Genomic DNA, 21,418 nt, shown 5'->3' with positions numbered 1-21,418 from the left:
TCTTTTATTAGGCTCTATTACAAAGCCTATATGTCACGCTTCAGACTAGTATTTTCAGAAAAATAAAATTGTGTGAAGGTACATGTGTGCAGAAGATATTGTAAGAAGCAAGTGTAACCAGTTGGTATTTAAAAAGAAAAAGAATCAATTGGTACTTTTTAATGACCTGTCCTTTTGAGACTTACTGAACAATGCCCCTACTGAACAGTGCTGATACTGTGAATCAAAAGAAATAAGAAGCAAATGGCTTAAAATTAAGATTATATTAAAACAGAACAGTCTTCCTAGTGAGGAATTTAAGGGGTGATGCGGAACCAGCCTTGCTGGTCTGGAGCACCGCCCTGCCTGCAGTTAGTCTGCTCTCTGGTAATCAGTGTGTCACACCTGTGGTTCTCTTTTTTGCAGTTCAGCAGAGGAGCAGTTTCACTGGCAGTCACAAGGTAAGGGACAGACTCTTGGTGGGGACTTAGACTTACTTCACATGTATCTGCTGATCAATTTTCCTGTGAGCTTTAGAAAAAAACATGAAATTAGGGGGCAAATGACAGTAAAAATTAAGTGAAATTGTCATGATGTTCACCATTTGTGGGAAGTTCAGTTTTTTGGTGTTAGTTTTGGTTTTTTTAGACAGAATTTCACTATGCAACTCAGGCCAACCTTAAACACACTGTATAGCCTAGGTTGGACTTGAACTCAAAGCGATCCTCCTGCCTCAGCATCCTGAAATTACAGGCTTAGTTTTCTTTTTCTTTATTTTATTTTATTTTATTTATTTATTTATTTATTTTTTTTTTGTACCGGGGATCAAACTCATGACCTAGTACTTGCCAGGCAGGCTCATATGCTGCTGAGCTAAGTCCCCGGCTTCAGTTTTTTTTTAATTCTCCAGTGACTTTAAACTGTCCAAGGCTACACAGAATTTATAGCAGACCTTGGCTTTAACGTTAGTTTTCCAGACTTACAATGTGGTTTCTAATGAGATCTTCATGGAGTTACTTACTATATTTGGTTAGGATACTGCTGATTATGAAAGGTTCACCTGATGCTTTTGTATTAACTCATCATGAGACTTTGCTCACAGTTTAAAATGTCATTTTTCAGATGGTCAAAAAGATATCGAAGATGAACTTACCACAGGCCTGGAGCTGGTGGACTCCTGTATTAGATCCCTGCAGGAGTCAGGAATTCTGGACCCACAGGATTATGCCACAGGCGAAAGTAAGTCACTAGCAGCCACGCATCAGTAAAATATTGGTGTATGGTGCTAGCATTTCCTAACACGGTTAATACCGCAAGCCAGTGTAGGCTTGGGTGTTTGATGCTCGTTTCACACGCTGTTTTCCATTTTCTGCTGCTTTCTCCCTGTGTTACCCACACTGACTCCCCTTAAATTATAAACGCTAGTGAACCCTTGATTTCTGTATTTTTCCAACACATTTTCAGCATCTAGATTAATACATTTATGACCTCCCCTATACTTGTTCAGTCTGCAAAATACTTACCTTAAAATTAATTTCCTCTGCTTTTCTCATATGGATTATTAATGGTACAGGTCTTAAAAATCTGCAGTTATATAACAGAATCCAAAAGAAGTCATGTAATGTATAGAGCACTATTTAGCCTTATAGTATAGGATTATGGCATAACTCCTTAAGTTTCTGTTTTTAGCCTTGTGTGTTCAGAGTATGACGATATTAATCCAGTAGAGTATTTAAAGATTTCAATTACTGGGATGTTTTTCAACCAGTGTGGGGGAAGCATCGAGATGCATTTAAATCCATATCCATGCCTTCAGTGAAACTGCAAAATATGCATGACCGATAGTATTCTAGTTCTCCATACTCTACATTTATGATATAGAATTGTTACTACTTGCCCTTCAAAGTCATTAAATATGCCTCCTTTGTAAAGCCAGCTGTTGTGGAAGTATAGTGAAGCGACATTTGAAACAGATCCACCCAACTTATTAGACAGTAAGGAAAGTAGAGACAGGATTAGATGTGTTTCAGGGAGGAAACATGGTGGCAGATATCTCAGTTTTTATGTAAATACAGTGTACTGTGTTATGAGTTTAGGATAAGTATAAACTTTATTAAGTAGAAAGTATAAAAAAGAAGGAATGTAAGAGTAAAATAAAAAAGAGACAAAATAGAAGACCTAGGAATATCAATCTATGTGTAAACACATTTAATGTTTCTCTAATAAAAATAGCAATTGAAAATTGTGACAATTGTATGAGAAACAGCTTTATTGAGGAAGAAAAAATAGCAGCAGTGAGTACAGAGAACGGAAACAGTGGAACAGGAAATGTGAAGTGAATGAAGTAGGATTAGGGTTAGAAACACACTAATCGGGGCTGGAGGGGGTACACGGTGAAACAATCTTCACTTCTAAAGATGCGATAACTCTAATGAACAGAAAGGCACCAAAAAACATAGACTCAGAAATGATACTCAGAAAACACTAAAAAAGTTGATGAAAAACATTACTTTGGACATTTAAGTGCACATTCAGACAGAATACTCAAAAAAGAGCCATAAACAGTTGGAATTTAAAAATTAATATTAGTGTATCAAGTAAATTTTCAAGTTTTATCAGTTGAGTGACACTGTACTTTGTCACATGCATTCAGGGAAAATTGATCAGACGCAGAAAGATAAAAGGCATCATTGAAAGCGTACAGTCTTAATTAGAATTAAAGAAGAAAATAATAAGTAAAAAATATGAGCTCACTAAAAATAAAACGTATACCTCTATGTTTACTGAATCAAATGGAAAGTAAACAAGAAAATTAGAAAGCAAATAAAGTAGGAACATTTCATAATTAGTAACTACATTTTAGTAAATCTAAAAGGTTTTTATTTGCAAAATAAAGGAATATTGTATTTGTTTTAGGGAAATCTCAAAAATAAATAAAACAATAGTAGAAGGGTAAAAATAACAGTGATACAGGGATAAAATAATAAACTAGAAATGCTCAAAAATAAAAAACAAATACGAGGGGCTGGGGATTTAACTCAGCGGCATAATCGCCTGCTTTGCAAGCAGGCAGTCGTGAGTTCGATCCCTGGTACCGATAAAAACGAAAAAGATAAAAAAAAAAAAAAATACATGATTCTCTTTTTTCTATAAGTGAAATGGTAGCAAACTTTTTTAGTTGAGATCTGTTACACCTCAGTGAAATGTAAATAATATTTAGTATTCTTTGTTGTTTCCCTGCAGTGTGTATTCAAAAGTCACTTTCAGGGCTGGGATTTAGCTCAGTGGTAAAACCTTTGTCCAGCATGCTGGAGGTCCCGTGTCCCTCCCCAGAGCTGCAAAAGTCAGCCTACAAAGGATGTGTGCTATTATCATAGGAAGGTTGAGTGCTCTGGTGAGACTTTTAACAAACATGTTTGGTAACTACTGAAGTTTTATTTTTTAGAAAGATGAGTCATTTTACATACTTAAGCACTGAATTATCTGAAGATTCCTAAGACTTTTGTTGGTCATACCTTTTTTTAAATCTTCTGAATTCTAGTTTAAAGATAGGAACACAGAACAAAACAAAACATACAAATAACAAGTACCAAGGGATGAAATTGTGTCCAGCGGGTTTCTGACCCACAGTGACATGGGGAATATTGCTAGGCTTAACTATATGCCTTTAATATTTTCAGATTCACACTGAGACTGAAGTCACAGAGTAAAATTTAGAGAAACACTTTGAAAATATGGGGTAGACAGCTATCAGTTGAGGGCTTAGTATTGCTAATTTCCAGGGCTCAAAGGTTCACGAAATAAACATCTCAATTACCTTATATGTGTATATAGTTACAGTCTAGATGGGATATAGATTGCATCCTAGAGTTTACTAAAGAGAATTTAAGAGATGCTTAACCCCAGAACGGGCAAGAAGAAGGAGACAGTGCATGCTGGGTTATCAAGAGTCACTGAGAGTAGCAACAGGGAGAAAGAAGCCCTCTCCACACCCAGCCCTGAAGAAGAGGTGAAGAATTCACACCGGCATGGTCAAGGGCGGCAGCAAGGGACCCCAAATCCTAAACCCTTTCTTCTCCCGCTCCCCCCATGCTCCTTTCCATGGCTCTTGTTGGCAAACCCAACCAGAAGCTCAAGAGCAGGTCACCCTAGTCCACAGAGAGGATGACAGAGAACAAATACAGAGAGCAAAGAAAGTCGCTCATCGGCTCAAAATTCTACCACATGCTACAACATGTAGTGGGGCTCACAAACAGATAGGCAGAGACTCTGACAAATATCATCTAATTAGGGAGAGCACATCAGATCCGCTGGTCCCTTGTGATTATCCAATCAATGGCTTCATTAGCCAGAGTGGCATGAACTAAGGGCTAAATCGGACCTGGCACCCTGCCCTGGAGAACCAATCTCTTCATCCGAACTCCAGCGGGACTGAACAACAACTAAATACGTCTAAATCAGCCTGAGAAGAATACTGAAAGGAAGCCATCTCCTGCTCCAAGCACACGGTACCTAATGTGCTGTATTTAAAGCTTTTGCTTTTTTTGAAGATGAATCATGACCCATACACACCCCACCTCCAGCATCCTAAGACAAGCAGTGACCGCACTGCTTTGCTGGCTTTATGGGGTCTTCCTGCTGTGTTTTGCAGCCCCTTGGTGTTTTTGAGAAGTGCTGTCCTAAGCAGTATGTAAATCGTGTGTGCAGCCTTCGCCACCTTGCCACTTTTTTATGATAGCCGGCTATGTAATTTTCACTCTAACAAATATGTGTCACCAAGTCACCAGGAGAATTGTTTCAGAAACTGCTATTGCTTTACTAAAACAAAACGAAATGCAACATAATAATAGCAACAAAATAAGACATCACTAACCATTGCAGCCATTAGCTTCTAACATAATGCATAGCTGGCGTGAACTAGGTAGTTTATTTAATCTACGCACCCTTGGAGACAAAATCTCAGAAATAAGCGTGGGGCCAAGGACATAGCTCAGTGGCACAGCGTCTGCTTGGCAAGCCTGAGGTCCTGAGTTCAAGTCCCAGTGCCAAAAAAATTAATAAGACTGATTGTATTTTTGGCTAATTAAATATCAAAAACAGAATGGAAAAATAAGAAATACAAAAGATATCTTTAGAGAGAATGATTTATATGTTTTACCACCAGAGAGTTGAATTTACTTAATACTGTATTTTGAAATAGTACTTTTTCTTTATGTGCATATAAATATAGAATTTTTGCATATTATTAGCAATTTTATCATCCAGTAGGCAGAAAATCTTGGGAGCTTCTAAATTTTGAATATTAAGGTTTAAAAAAAAACAGTGCATGGTATTTTGAGTTTTCAAATCAAAATATATGTTGAGAAATAAAGAATGAATCACATAGGTTACCATTCTGAGAAGGGGAATCCAAATGGAACAATCATGTCCTGTTTCCTAGAGGTAAATAACATTGTTCACTGTGGGTGTGTAAGCCTTGTTTTCATTAGATCACTGTGAATTTCATTCACAAGAAAATTGTGAACTCATATTATTAAAATGTTACTAAATACAACTCCATATATAACTCTGCAACAGTATTAAAACCCAAAAATGTCCTAGTGAAGAAGTTGTTTTTAGGTTTCATAATTTCTGGTAAGTACAGCATCAAACTACTCTTAAGCTAATGCAAAAAATTAATAATCACAATGACAGTTGGCTCAATATATCCAAGTCATGGTTGCAAAAAATGGTTAGCTGTTTCCATGACAGTGGGAACTCGGTTTTCAGATACCACAAGGTGGAAAGGCTTTGAAAAGTGGTAGAAGCCCTGGATTCGAGTTCTCTCACCTCCGCAGTGGCCGGGGGCTGTGGCCTGGCCTCCCAGGAAACTGTGTCCTGGAATTCCTCAGGAATTAACATCAACATACGCGGTGAGCCCAGGCTTTAAAATCCAAACAAGACAAGTTCCCTCCCAGCAGTTTCGTGTGGTGTCCTGCCTGTTCTAACCTTGCTTAAGGCTACACATATTCATTTAATTTTTCTCAAAATTCACCTACACTTACCCCAAAACACACACACATACACACACACGTTTTTAGTGGAAAGTTAGCACTGACAAAATGGAGCAACGAGCAAAATCCAGGAGAAAATACAGGTGTCTTTCAGGGACTTCTAGAGAGTGTCACTGCCTAGTTTCAGATAATGTTCAATTTCTTTCTCTTAGATTCCACTTAGATATATGTTTTTTGAACTGGAATATGTTTAAGAAGCGTGTTATACTTTCTCCAAAGAGGTCACCAGTTTAGGGGCAAAACTAAGAACTGAAAAGATAAGAAAAGGCGTGAAGCAGGCAGCCATCCTTATCTACTCCCTAAACAAGAAGAGTGAGCACTGCAAATTCTTCATTCAGGGTGTCAGTCTCATTTGTTTTATCAAGGGTTTCTGAAATCCAGCACAAAATAGCATCTGGTGGAAAGTTCCTGGATTTTAAATTTCCCAGGCAGCATAGAAACCCAAAACACAAGTATCAGGAGGATTTCTCAAAGTGCACTTGGAGTTCTGGGGGTCTCAGAGAGTCCCGGAGGGGGCTCTCACAGCCAGACAGTCTTCTGCCCACACTGGGAGGCCGACTTCCCATGCTGCTTCTCATGGGAACGCTCCGTGGCATTTCCAAGAGACCATGGGGTATCGAATTTGCCTTTCCAGTGACCCCTACTCCTTGGAGTAGCTGTCTTCTGCTTTTCCCACTCCATTTTCAGATAAATCATCTCCCTTTTAAAAAAAAAAAAAAGAGAGAGGCAAACCACTCATTGTGTGATACCTTCCACCCTCTGATGGCTCAGGGAAGCTGTGTTGTGTGTTGTTCTCTCTAAACTTTCCCAGTGAATAGCACTGAGTGTATATCAGGAAAAGCAGTGTCTTCAGGAACTTCCAAGAATACAAAATTGTGATGAGACCTAACAGTTTAGGAAGTGTGGGAGCACAGAAAGTTGAAAGGGCCAGGCAAGTCTCCACTGTGAGGACACCAGTGATCAGAGACCTGGATAAAAAGCCCACGCAAGCCATGCAGCTGCCCAGGAATGAGTCTGCCACCCGTGTCAAAGCAGCAATGCTTTATTGGTTTTGTTTTTTCTCTTTTGAGATAAGCTCTTACTGTACAGTTCAATCTGGTCTCAAGCTTGTGTCCATCCTCCTGCTTCAGCCTCCTGAGTTCTGGAATTACAGGCATGCACCACACCTAGCTAGCAATGTTTTTTGAACTAGTATAACCCTACACATCAATTGTAACTGTGTTTTCTTCAAAACTGACTTGTGTAGATTTTCTGTTTCTTGTCAAAATTATTGAAAGAGACAAGCTATCCCATCAGTTTATTTACTTACAAAAACGTATATAATGTTTTTCCACTCTGTGCTCCATTTTTTTAATGACAATCTGAAGCCAAAACTATAAAGAAGCAGAGTTGGGATCTGGAGTGGGGTACACAAACATCATTCTAGGGTTCCAATATATCAGACTATAGTCTTACATTTATAGTCTTATATGTCAGACTATAGTTATACATTTGGTGTACACATTTTCTCAATAAATGACATTTTGCTTGTTGTATACCGGTCTAAAGAAACAGCAAATTACTGCCAATTGAACATTTATCCATCTCTAAGTCAAAATGACAAATCCTGCTAATTAAGCCAATAACATTGGTTTAATCTAAATCTATTTAAAACCTAAACGAGTCATTCAACATTCCTGGGCCTATGAAAGTTTTAATTTTCACCTGGAGCGTGATACGTTGAAAGTAATTGGCCAGATGAAATAGGTTTCCTGGAGACAGAGCTACAGAAGAGAGCACACCTGCGCTCAGGGATACCCACGTCAACTCTCCGCTTTTGTGCCGTGCGAGCCTCTGGATCCTTTGCCCTTGGTTAAGTTCGGGGGTGGAAGATACTAAACCACTGTTCAGGAGCCCTCTTTGGGCAGAGCTCCTCCAAATGAGTTTTCTGAACTTGTAATGAAGCTCAGGAGAAAACAACCCATTCGTCACCACCAGCAGAAACCTCTACTCTTGGTCTGCAAAGTGACAAGTTCTCGACACCACTAAGAACTAACTGCTGTTCTAAGTGAAGCTGATCAGTAGTGCCGTACACTAAGTCAGTGTTCTTATTACCCAAACCTGATTTGCAATCAATGATTAACAGACACCAAATAGATTTAAATCAGTTCAGTGTTCTTATAAATCACAACTTGCTCATGGATTTTAGGCTGTACAAGAATCCTTTTGTATAGAGTCACCAGTTTCTCTTTACCCTTAAATAATATATTCTGTGAAATATTTTCTTCCTCTTTATTTCATGTCACTCCATGAATTTGCAATCATGTTAAATAACATTTAACCCTTCCCAACGTTTCTAACCTTCCACCAAGAAAAAGCAACAATGAATTCAAGCCACTCGTCAGTTGTAGACACGTGTGAATCCTTTCATACATAAAAATGTTTGTGAGTTGTTTTATAAGAATCAGTTTAACCTAAAGGGAAATAAAATGTACATGCTTCTTGAGAAACATAGATTTTAAATAAAGCCATGGCTGTGAGGTGTCCAGCCCTGAAAACATTCGTCTTCGAGTTGGGGGAGGCGGCACCAGGAACTGAACTACAACCTCTCTCTCTTCCCACTGTGCCACTAAGCTCTATCCCCGGCCCTCGATTCCTTTACTGATGACTTCGTGGCCACACTTCGGACTTAAAATTTCATTTCTGTATAATCAAAATTTGATTTGAGAAATTATTAAGGACCTAGAAAGATTAGACTTGTCAGTTTCTGTGAAAGCCAGTGTTAGAGTGGAGCCTAGGTTTCCTGTCTGTCTCCTGGGCGTGCATTCCTATCGCCTCCTGAAACTCTGTTATTGAAAAAGTAGGCTTCAGACACAGAGTCCTCGGGACACAACTCCTGCTGCACATGCCCTGGGGAATGCACAAGCTGATGGTTTCTGCTCTTTCGTGCCCATTTATTTACTATTTGTCATGTTCCGGGAAAGATGCCCCTGAAGCAAGTCAGAGCGAGCAGCTCCTGATAAATCACTTGGAAACATTCAGAACCAGGAGGGGTGCGTGCCTGTGGCAGCACCCCCGTGTGCTGGCTTAACTGGAGAGAACTTAGGGGCTGCGGGAAACCGCCTGACACCTGCCGCTGTGGACGGAATCATCCTTCCAGCGATTGCCCAGGACGTTGAGCTGTTTAACACTCTCACTTCCTGTCTGCTGAGGCACTGAGTCCCAAGGAGTTCTTTAGATGTGTCTCTTATTGATGCACGTGCCTTTCCGTGCCTCAAGTTATCTATTCCCCCTCCACTCCCCGAAGTGATTTCCTCAGATTTGCTTTCTCTGCAGTGCAGGAAATCCCAGGTCTGTAGTCTAGACCGCCTTTAAACACAGCCTCCTGCTGCCAGCGCTTAAATGCCCACCACCTCTGCTTTCGCCCTGCTTCCTAAGAACCCGTAACAGTACACCGGTGCACTGGCATTGCTTACCAATGGAAATTTCTTGGGGTCTGGCCCGTTACTGTTCAGGTATCACGGTAGGCTGGGGTTAATTTTCTCCAGGCATCAGGACAAGCTGCATGGCGGAGGCGACATTTAAACAGCATTTGAAGTCTGAGAGTGAGTTTCACGCGGACCAAAGGGAGGAATTTCAAGGTGAGGGAAGAGGACGAGCTGCTTCTCAATGCCAAAAGATTTTTATTTTTGTCTCTTGGCTCTGGTACTGGGTGCTTATTTGTTTTCTATTTTCATTGTAACCAGCCGGACTCTTCATGAATGATGTGCTATATGACGCCTTCGCAAAGTGAAGGCTTACAGGATGTTGAAAAAAATAATAGGTGACGTATGGGACTGTACTGTAATAAGATTTTCAGGGTAAACAAATCCCAATTGAGGTTTTATTGTTATCAGAGCATGTAGCTCTGTAATTAAGTAGATGATAATAATAACAAGTGACATTTCTTTGGCAGTTTATATTTTTCTAAGCACTTTCACAGCCATTATCTCATTTAGGTGTTCAAATTTGGAGAATCTAAGATGTGCACATGTGGGACACTGTGAAGTGTGGTGAAGGACATTCAGTGTCCACTTAGACTGCAGTGGCTGAATCTCAGGTCCATCACTGACCGTATGAGCTCAGACTCAGCTAGTGGAGACCCTGAGTCCCCTCAACAGCAGAAGAGAATGACAGCACCTTCCTCACGGTGGTGCTACCAGAAGCCAGTGGGTTACTGTGACCTGCTCAGGACAGTCCCTGCAAAGGAATAAGGACTCAATATGAAAGAGCTGGAGGCAGCACAGGGTCACATGCCTGTGATCCCTGCAGTCAGGGAGGCTGAGGCAGGAGGATTGCAAGCTTGCACCCAGTCTGAGAAAGTTAGGGATCAAGCAGGACCCTGTCTCAGGTAAAAAATTTAAAGGGGGTGGGATACAGCTTGGTGTAAAGGACCTGGTCAATCCCCTGGTACTACAAAAAGAGGGGGGGGGGAGAGAGAAGAGGAAGCAAGAGAAAGAGAAAAAGAAAAGCAAGAATGAGAAATGAAAGAAAAAAAGAGAAAGGGAAAGAATTTCTGTTATTAATGTTACTATTATCACCATCATCCATGCTATGTAAACCTGAAGGTAGTCAAGGATCCAGGTCTGCTGATGTTTAGTTCTATTTTTTATTTTCTTCATTTTTCCCCCCAGCACACACCCAGTCACTCCATTAACATGACTGTAATTTAATTAACAGCTTGGAAGGCCACCTTGGAGCCCTCCAGCCTTCCCTGTAATTACATAATGTGTAGTTTAATTGCAGTTGCCTGTGGACTGGGGCAGATGTTCAGCTAAGTAGGTGAGAATTATTAGCTCCAGATAGGGTCTGTTTAAGTCCATGCAAACAGAACAATTGCACATGACCATGAAAACTTTAGGGAACCTCGTTCACTGAATCAGAAGAAATTTTACAGTGTCTATGTCAATGTATCCTGTGAGTGGCTCCGAAAGAGGGTCCGGTCTCCTAGTATTTCACAGTAGGCTTCCCCAAGTCCACACGTGGGGTCTCTAAGCAGCAGTTCAAGGCATGAATATCTCTGCAGCACACAAGGAGATCTCCATGTGACAAAGATTTTTTCAAACTTAAAGCATCAAAGTATGTGACTTAAATAGTCCCTTGAGTTTAAACAACGATATGAACTCCTGGATTTGGAGACAGAAGGCAAAGACCTGAATGTCTTGTCCTCAGATGACCAGGCACGTGACACTCGCTGTTCCGTTAGCCTCTGTATTCCTTAGTCACATTTCTAGCAATAATGCAAAAGACACAAGTCTGCAGTACAGTCTCCAATCAATTCCTATATTTGAAAACCTGCTCAGACACTGGTATTGTACTCAAAGTCTTTGTCCCGTGTATCTTCCCAGCATTCATAGGATCAACCATGTAGTTTCTTTGGAGCTTTTGCCCTCTGTCCGGTTGGAACTGAGAGATTTCTACCTGACAAAGGATAGACGACTGCCCTGAGCACAGTCACTCGGTAGGGTTGGTTTCACCTTCCTCCTCCTGGCTGGACTGGATGAAACATTTTGAGAACCTGGATCAGATTTGAAGTCTTTTCTTTGATGAGATAGATCCAGAAAGGTGAACAAAGTCTCTGTGACAACAAGGACATTAGACTCCAGCATCTGTCCTAGTTCCCATTTCTTCTAGAGCAATCAATTCCATTCCTATTGGTGGAATTTTAGGGCTCACCTCCCTGCCCCACATCACCCATCTTCCAGCTCAGGGACTCCATGTCCTCAGGATGGAAGCCCAGTCCTACCTCTATTCTCCAGGTAAACCCAACCATTTTAAAGAAAAGACATATACATATAATTTACAGCACCAAAACTATAAATGCTTTTTAAAAAAATCTTTGGCATCTTTGCACTTCCTACTTCAGTGTACAGTACTGTTAGTAAAACTAATGCAGGATTAGTTACATGCAAAATTTTGCTTCCATTATAAAGTGATTAAGAAATGCCCGATAATTTTAACGTGTGTGGTTTTTTTTTTTTTTCCTATTTTCAAGTATCTGTGGCCTCCAAAATTGGATGAATAAATGGTTTTGATTTGAAACCTAGTGAGCAGTGAAGAAAATCACTCTAAGATGCATGCAGGGCTTTGGCTTTGTCCTTGCCAGGTGAAAAGCCGGTGTTGTGAGCCGATGATTTGCTGCTCTCCTGGCAATTACCTCTGTCACAGTCCATCTAGACTTCAGTGCCCAAGCTGCATGAGCACGGTGATGACAGGGACGATCCTGGCTTGTTTGCTCTGAGTATTGGTCAGATATATAACTGAATCTATAAAAGGTGAGCAGATTTTTTTATTCCATGATTTTTCCTACAGGAGCAAATAAACCACATTTTAACTGAAATTCTTCTAAAACGTGACTGTGCATTGTCACCCTAACGTCCTTCCTGAACACCATCTGTAGTTTCAGAGGGTGCTTTGGTTGTGTCTTTCCAGCATCTGTGAAGTTACTGTGTTTGTTGCTGAGTACAGACTCAAGAAAGTCCATTGGGACAATTTCATGAAATCTCTTTGGAAGGCCAATAACTAGACATGCAGGTTTTGTTGTTACAGATTCTGCCAAACTACTAGAAATTAAACATTGCCATTTAATTTCACTGTACTGGCATTTCCAAAGCCTGTGCAGTTTTGTAGCATCTGCTGTGACCTTTGTGGCCCTGGTGGGGCATTGTCAGGCGAGGGTGTGGTCAGTGCAGGGCAGTGTGTCCATGTGCATTGCTGAGAAGGAAAGAGCCAGGAGCCAAAGCAAGCTGCAGTGGGACCCCCCGTTTTCAGGTAGGATGGGGACCACCAAGCTGAGAGGACCTTTGCATTTCTCCCCTAGTTCAGACTCCTCTATTAAAATGCAAGTTTCAATGGAGACCAGATTCATGGCTGCCTTCTCAGTGTCTTCTTGCTCCTCCTCTTCCTCTTCTCTCTCCTTCATCACCTCAGCCTCCATGTGTCACCATCCCCAACACAGCCTCCTTCCTTCCCTTCCAAAGCCTTTTCCATATCTCAGCCTTCCCGTTGCCTGAGCCACGGAGACCCCTTGACCTGCTGTGCCTGGCAGCCTCCACCATGGCACAGATGACACTGTGCTCCCGGCACCCAAAATGAAACTTCTATCACATCTCCCCACAGAGACGTCACATGTCTGGTGATTGGGCCTGGGAAGCCATCAGTACAATTTCAGGGATTTTTACAGGTTAATGGAGACTTAACCATCTGGTACAAACTGTTTTCTTGGGACTGTAATTTTTAAATACAAAGGAAAGGAATTATAACTGTGCTTTCATTGTAGGCTTCATGATGAAGTGGGGGCTGGATGGAAACACTTTTATAGCCTTGCTTAAAGTTTTCTCGAAGAATGTGTTACTTCCAAAATAGCAAGTCTTACCTGGTTCGTTGAACATCCTATCACTTGATGTTCAATGATAAAATGAAAAGGATCTTGTGTGATTTGGGAGAAGGACCAGCGGAGCACCAGAGGGGAGGGAAGGTCCTCACTGGCAAAGCTCACTTGAGGCGGTGTTATTCAAAGGAGAGCACACTCACTATTTTCATGCATGCAAGAGCAATCCAGGTTGTATGAAATTGGAGGTGCCATTTAAAATATTAACCCTGATCCTGTTGGTAAGAAGAAAAACAAAAAACTTGAAATCGCTCACACTGACTGGAAATGGCACCGTATCCAAATCAGACAAGGACAGAAGATGGTTTAACGGTTGTACCAGTGTATGTGCATCTTCCTTTCCATGACAGAAGAGGTGGCTTTGCCATGGCAAGAGAAACATGAGAAAACGTACACTGCTGAATTTTTGTCCCCTGCCACACTCTTCTTACCTCAGTCACCTCAAATATGTGCAATGGAACCAGCAAGTATATTTACGTTTCACTGTATTCCTTTTAATCCTCAAAGTGAGTATTAAGCGTAATTTATGAAAGGTGCCTGAAAAGAAAATGGGAAGACTTTAAAAGGTTGCCCCCATCTAAATAGAACATTAAGGAAATAAGGCACAATTTCATGTGCAAAGTATAATTGAATGATAAGCCCCCCCACATCCCATCAACCGCATTAGCAGCACCGACTTGAACTCCATACTTTCTCTTTGTTCTCCTCCTGAGCATTGCTGTGATGATGGAGACAGCTACTCTTCAGAGATTGTGTGAGATCAGGGTGAATTCCACATTGTACAAAGAGCTATTAATAGTTTAAATACTGTCTGCCTTTCTACCACTGGGGTCTCACCTCACTACGTGCTAGAATTTGTCACTGATTGGAACATATTGAGTATTTTAGCACCTGATCACTTGGTGAGAGATATAATTACATTAACACAATTAACATGTATCAAAAAAGCAGACTTTTACATTATTTCATATGTTTCTGATGCTCTCTGATCCAAAAATAACTACTTGATTAACTAATTTTTCTCCTGAGGACTGTCTCTATGTAGGTCAGGATGAGATCATTTGAAAAATCTACTCCTTCGAGAACTTTTAAACTGCCCCCCAAAAAATCTCTTATTTGAGAGCTGCAGACAAATTATTATGGTCATTTTAGTTCTTAGAATTCAAAGCATAGATGGCTAGAATCATGTGCATGTGATAATTCTAGGCTACTCTCCATAAATAATACATGTCATTTCTGCTTCACTGAGACTGTCACTGACGGCTCTAAATGACTTTCAATGCAGGGCCCAGCCTGCTCTCCCAGAGTGCACTTCAGCTCAATTCCAAACCTGAAGGGTCTTTCCAGTATCCGGCCAGCTACCATAGCAACCAGACTTTGGCCCTGGGTGACACGGCCCCCTCGCAGCTCCCACCTCGCAGCACGCAAGCCCGGGCTTCAGGCCAGAGCTTCAGCCAGGTACGTGCCTTCTTTGTGCAGTGTCTGTGGGTCCCAGGAGACAGGGACAGGGGAGCCAGGGCGGTGGTGACGTAGCTTGCCTTTCTGGAGTCATGGCCCACAACTTACAGAAGAGCACCCAGGAGCTGTGAATGGAGGCGAGGAATACTGAAAGGCGATTGTGGAGTAACTCTGAATGTTAAACACACTTTCTTTGGGAACGTGTCGCTTGCCCGTGCTATATACACTGTGTATATTTAGCTATGTGAATATGCAAATGGGCATCTATTACTATCTCTGTGTCTCTGTGTGATGTAAGCGTGATATCCCTTCCGAGCTGGTGTGTGTACCTAAGAAAAGTACTAAGGATTATTTTCTCCTGAAGACAAAGCACGTATTTATTCTTTGGGGTTAATCATATCAAGGAACACAGTGTAAATGGTATTCAGGTATACAGAACTATTCTGCAGGTAATTGCAACTGCTTAGGAATAGTTTATACTTTGTCAGCTCTGATTTTGAAATGTGTCTTGACTGTTTCTTTAGGCAGGAAATAGTTCTCAGAGTTTCACTGCATACATTTAGTATCTGCAGCTGAGATTAACTCTTGATTAAAAAGGAGCCAGTGTTAACCTGGAAATCATTTTAAGACAGATGGAAATGTTGTAACACACAAGTGCCTAATACTTTGGTTTTTATGGTTGTGTGTTACAAAATATAGTCAATCTACTAGAGTTAATATAGCTAATATGGAATTATCATGTTTAATGAGATTTAAGCTTCTTTTTGTTGGCATAAGGCATTTTTTTTAATCTCCGTGCTTTTGTTCCTCCCAACCCGCAAGCCACCCCTGCAGGCTTATGAGCTTAATTTCATTTTTTTGCTTTTCTGAGCAGTCTCTTTGTCAGTCACCCTTGACATCCTCACTACCTGTGATCCTGTATCTGTCACCACATTCTTGCTATTTATTCTGTGTCTTTACAATGGAACCACAGGCTGCTGGAGGATGAGAGACTCTTCCATCTTTGCATCTATAGTACCTAGCAGGTTACGTGGTCCCAGGAAATGTCTGCACAGAGGTGAGCGGCAGGGAAAGGCACAGTGGCCTAAGGCAGCCACCATGCCATATCAGGCATGTGACATTAACCTTATTGAAGGATACGCTAAAAATATTCATTGCATTTCAATGGCTAAAGTATCATCAATAAGGCTACCTTAGGCAACAACGCCCTCATTCACGAGTTGCTGCATAACTTTGTGCCTTGTGATGCTGAGCTCTAGGCTTAGAATCATTCCTCTGAGAGAGAGGGCTAGTCTCTTCACCTCGCATTAAAATTCTACTTTAAAGTTTAATCAGAAAGTCTCGTGAAGTTGAAAATATGTGTATTTGCCAACATCGCATTATAGCTTTAGGCGTCCATGAATGTGCATGCAGAGGGTCCGAGCTGGAGTTTGAGACAAAGTTCGTCGGAAGACTCACCTAGTGCAAGTGTAGGGGTGCAAGTCCCAGTGCTCACACCTGGGGTTCAAATGCGGTTCTAATGCACTCAGCTAACAGAATCAAGAGTACTGCTGGGTATCTGAGCCGGGCAGGGGTTATCGGTGCCCTGGCTTACTTCAGCCACATGCTGCAGTATGCAAAGTGTGCTTTCTTGCACATCCTGCAGGACCTGTGGCTTCATAGGAAGCTAGTGACATGTTGAGTGAGTTGACCAGCATTTTCACAGGTTATGCCCTTGGCAGAAGGAAGGCCACAGCCCATTCTAATTTCATGATATCACCACTCTCCTGATCCTGTAGTGGTTTTCTGAACTCTGTGATATTCTGAATAATGTGTCACCTTCAAAGCTGTAGTAATTTTTAGAATATCCTGTAGTTACAAAGTTCTGCCAAGCTAGTAAAGTTCAAGTTGTGACCAACAGATGCCAAACTAATTAAAGGTCAGTAGTCAACCAACACAAAAACATTTCATTTGTTTGCTGGGGCAATTACAGCAAATGCTTTTCTCTGGCTCACGAATCACGTGTGAATATAATTTCAAAGAAGTTTCCTGAACGTTCAATTTTTGAAAAGCTCTAGCTTTCTAACTGCAATTTTTGAAAAGTGCTGGTTGATCCAACGTATTGTTTATTGAGCGGGCATTGCCAGCTGCTGTAAAAAGCACTAGAGAGGCACACATAACCTGCATCCTCCACCTCATATCCATCCCATAGCGAGTCCCATGCAAGTCACAAAAATTGCCATAAAATATTAGTTTTCTGGTGATTCCTTCAATTGAAACACTTAGACATCATTCTTCTCAGGCTTTACTATGAGTTTGTGAAACTGGGTCGAAGGAGCCTAAGTGTCCACCCTTCCTGCTAGACTGCAGGCCCTCCCGGGAAGTTTCAGGAGCCCATTTCCAGGTATTCCTTCCCTGCCTCTGTTGTGTGCTTGGCAGGGCTGCTGCCCCCTGGCCAGCCTCTCAGTGAGGGGCTTAGATTATATCTCCACCCCTTTCTGCTTCACCAAGTCGGCCTTTGCCTTAGTGCCTGCTCTGCTCAGGAGCCCCAGTCAACATTCAGCCACTCTTCCGGTGACATTTCTGTAACCCTGAGTCATCCTTTAAATACATTCTGGATGCTTATTTTGTGGCCATCAATGCCATGAAGCTTGGTGGTTGAGACAGTGTAGGAAAGGAAACACACAGAATTCCTGTCTTCAAGACAGCAAGGATGGAGACTCAGAAAATCAGCACAGTGAATAAGTCACATAACATACTAGAAGATGGTAGATTCTCTGGGAGAGAAAGAGACACAGAATAGAATAAGTGAGATTTAAAGAGGTCCAGCATGACCTGGGATGTCTTGGGGAACTTTTGGGACAAAGATGTGATGAACAAGAGAGAGCTACGAAACTGGATGATGGAAGACCTGGTGGCTCCTTTAGGGGACAACTTGGCTGGTTGATGAAAGACCAAGGGTGGCAAAAGCAGGGGACAGGAGTCTGAGAGGTGCTGGGAGACCACGCTGGTCATTGTGGAGATCATCGTTAACTAAAAATGAGGCAAGGAGCCCACAAAACATTTTGAGGACAGAAGCCACATGACCTGCTTCATACATTAGAAGCACCAGTCTTTCCCTTCACATACCATGCTTTGTAGTTAGCTGCATGTAAGTTTGTTGCATCTCATATCCAGTGGGATACAAGAGCCAGAACCCAGCAGAATTAATCTCTGCATCCCATAACTGGCCCAAAGACTCCTCAGGTTCCTCCGGCAGCAGCCAGGTTATTTGCTACTCTACCCCCACAGAAATTCTAGAAAAGCAAGAAGACTTTTCTTTTTTTTTTTTTTTTTTAATCTTGGCTACCTGCTGAATGTTGCACTGAATTTTATGTCTTAAAAGTCTTGATTTAAGCCATATCACAGTTATAAATACACCATTATTTCATGTCTGCCGCAAGGCCGATGTGTTTATTGTTAGAATATTAGAATATTGTGCACACTCACCTCAGGTAAGCCTGAAGGACAAGGCAGTTGTGTAGATGGTAGTGAGGTCACCTGCGGCATCTCCCAAGGTACACAGGAACAAGGTCCCAATAAGGAGTAATTTTCCCAATAAGTCCGCATGATGGTAGAGTGAAAAGAGATACAGAGACAACTATCATGATAACACTTCAGGTAGTGTTTTCAAGAGAAAATTTGCCTGTAAACTTGGAAATCAAAATTGCAATGATGCATTTTTGATAGAATGCATGTGCCATGGAGCAATAGCATATAGTTTGTGGGAAACTAGAAAGATGTTTGCTTTCTAAAGAGCTTTTAAGACGACTGCCTGTTGTTAATCCCTATGCTTTATCTTTATGACTCCCTCCCCTACTTTCTCTTTCCATTATATTTAATTTAGTTTCAACAATTGAAATGTTTCTCATTGCAGAGAAGGTGTGCTTTACTATAATATTTCCTGTTCTGAACAAATATTTGGATTATTAAAGTTATGCTAAGGGAACCTATTGCTGAAATAAAAATTTTATATGTAGTGTGTGTTTTGCCAACACTTACGTAGTCTTTAAGAAAGAGCTGGCATCAAGAAATCTCTCTTTATGGAGTCTTTATGGTAAATTTGCACAAGGTCCTTATTTCACTGTTTTAAAATTTTTTCTCTATTTTATTTACATTGGGAGATCCAGAAATGGCCATATGAAATAATTTTCAGATTATTTATTGATGATGTCCCTAATCAAATTTTTATTAAAGGGAAGTTAAGAAGGGACAGTTCAGTTCCTAACAATGCAAAAATCAGCCAGACGTGGTGGTGCACACCTGTAATCCCAGCACTCGAGAGGCTGAGACTGGAGGATTGCCATGAGTTCAAGATCAGCCTGTGCTAACAGTGAGTTCAAGGCCAGGCTGAAATGCATAGTGAGATTCTGTCTCACAAAGATGACTGAATAAATAAATAAATAAAGATGCAAACATCTACACCATTATGTAGAAAAGTGGGGAAAATGATCACGGAGCCACCCCTCACATTGGCAGGAACAACATGGTGTGACTATGATTTGCGTAGCTCTCTCCAGCACCACCACCCCTGTGTCTGTGGATGTCTCCAGCTGGAAGCCCTTCCTCACTCCCCAAAACACTCCCAAGTCCTGATGGCTTCAGAGACATGGGGGAACTTTATGTATAAACAGTCTCTTTTCCTTATGTGACATACTAGGTTTTAGCAAAACCCTCAAGAAAACCACTGGACAAGCATTGATGGCTTTACTGACTAGTTCTAAAACCAAACCTTCCTCCTAGTACCAAGAGATTCTTCCTTTTGAATTACTAAGTGGTACTCCTTGTGAAAACAACTACAATAAGAAGTTGTTAAATTTTGTGAGCCTTGGTATCTGTGCAAAAATATTCCATCCCAGGCAGGAGGTTGAGGGAATGCAGCTTATTTGGAGGTGTAAATTCATTTAAATCACATTTGACTTAGTTATTTTTTACTTGTTGCTGAGACAAAATACTCGAAGCCCAAAGTTGGGAAAGGAAAGGTTTATTCCTTACAGTTTTTGGAGGTTTCAGTCCATACTCAGTTGGCTCCAAGGCAGGCTGGCATGGCGGGGCCTCAGTTCATGGTGGCTGCAAACAGCAAGGCAGAAACCAGCAAAAGAGCAAGACACACCTTCTTCCTGCCATTACATTACATCCTGGCTCCACCCCTATGTGGGTGTAGCACTGACACCATCAATCCAAGCGCTAGACAATGAACCAATCACAGATGCACAATGCAAATGCATGAGGCCTGGGGGCGACCGACCTAAACCATGACAACATTATTATAGAAACATTTTACATCATATCTAAGTAAGATTCTTTGCCTTTTGGAGCTGGTGATTACTTCTGGCTTCACAACCATGAGAGTAAGGGGCTTCATCCACATTTGTGTGCAATCCCTATGCTCTAGACAACTGAATCTAGAAAGTACAATGGTTTCTCTGTGAGTCAGCAGCTCTTTATTGATGTTAGTAAGTCACCTTACTAGGTTGTCCTCAGTCCGAAATGTACTTCTTCCAAGATGTCTTCTTCATGGCCAGAAGTACTCAGAATTTGTTCTTCTTCCTGAATCTTGGGCAGGTGCATTTTCATCACGGTTTTGCCTCCTCCCCCTTCTCACCACTTACCCCTCTGTGTTGAGGTGTCCCCTCAAACATCCATCCAGCTTTTTCCTTACTCAGTCCAGGGCTGCATTCTTGGTGCTTGCCTCGTCTGAGGCCCTGAGCCCAGGACTCTGCCTTCCTTTGAGATGTGCACCCCTTGAGCTGTTCTTCTCATAACTGTGCTTGCCCAAGAGGAGCACGGTGGCCAACAGTGACCTCATTCCCCAATCCGCCAGTGCTATCTACAATGGGGACACCGTTAGCGAGAGGGTTGCCAGTCTGTACCAGGAAAATGGGAAGACATGGATTCAGTAAACAAAAGGGCAGGCTGCTAATGGCAAGTCATCAAGCAAGCCTTTGGGAAGCCATCAACCAGAGACTCCAGCTCTCCATCCCTGACATCCTTGGACAGCTGATGAGCATTCTGGGCAAGTACCCTCCTGTCCTGGAGCTAGGAACCTCGCTGACCATTTCGGAAACTTGGCAGGTCTAAATGTATCTTCACAAGGGCTGCCTGTAAATCATGAATCTGCTTTAAAAACTGCCCTTTTGCTCAGTAACACAGCTTACACGTGACTGGAAGTCAAGATGCCCTAGAGCTTGCTGGCTGTCTGGTATTTTATTAACTGACTACAGGCACTGGGGGATTTCCCACCCCCCCACACCCTTTTCTTTTGCTTTGTATTATTTTCTTTCATTGCTTCCATCAGATCTCCAAAGCATGAGGATTAAATAAGTTTCTTGGTTTCAAAATTTTCCCCTTGTGACCTCTCCGCCATCTCTCCTCCCTTTGTATAAAGAGACGTAAAGCTCATGATAGGAAGCAACTGGGTTGTATTGAGACTGAAACCACTCTCTGCTCTAAGAGCAACCTATTTTCAGGGGTTCAGCTTATTCGTCCCCAAAAAGAACAG

General features: G+C 41.6%; 1 protein-coding gene across 7 annotated transcripts in view; it reads left to right on the top strand.

Moving 5' to 3' along the window:
* Window positions 1-21,418, top strand: part of Ctnnd2 (catenin delta 2) — an 813,816-nt gene that overhangs the window by 448,364 nt on the left and 344,034 nt on the right. For all 7 annotated transcript variants that reach the window (XM_063257972.1, XM_063257971.1, XM_063257974.1 and 4 more), the window contains 3 exons: window positions 406-440; window positions 1,102-1,218; window positions 14,726-14,898. In XM_063257972.1, coding sequence (XP_063114042.1) covers window positions 406-440; window positions 1,102-1,218; window positions 14,726-14,898 — 325 coding nt within the window. The remainder of the gene's footprint in view (window positions 1-405; window positions 441-1,101; window positions 1,219-14,725; window positions 14,899-21,418) is intronic.

This window comes from Cavia porcellus, unplaced genomic scaffold (assembly GCF_034190915.1).
Source record: "Cavia porcellus strain 051 isolate PalLab524CR breed Dunkin Hartley unplaced genomic scaffold, mCavPor4.1 scaffold_11, whole genome shotgun sequence".
NCBI classification, from domain to species: Eukaryota; Metazoa; Chordata; class Mammalia; order Rodentia; family Caviidae; genus Cavia; species Cavia porcellus.
The sequence above is the reverse complement of the archived record's forward strand: the minus strand, read 5'-3'. Positions and strand labels throughout refer to the sequence as shown.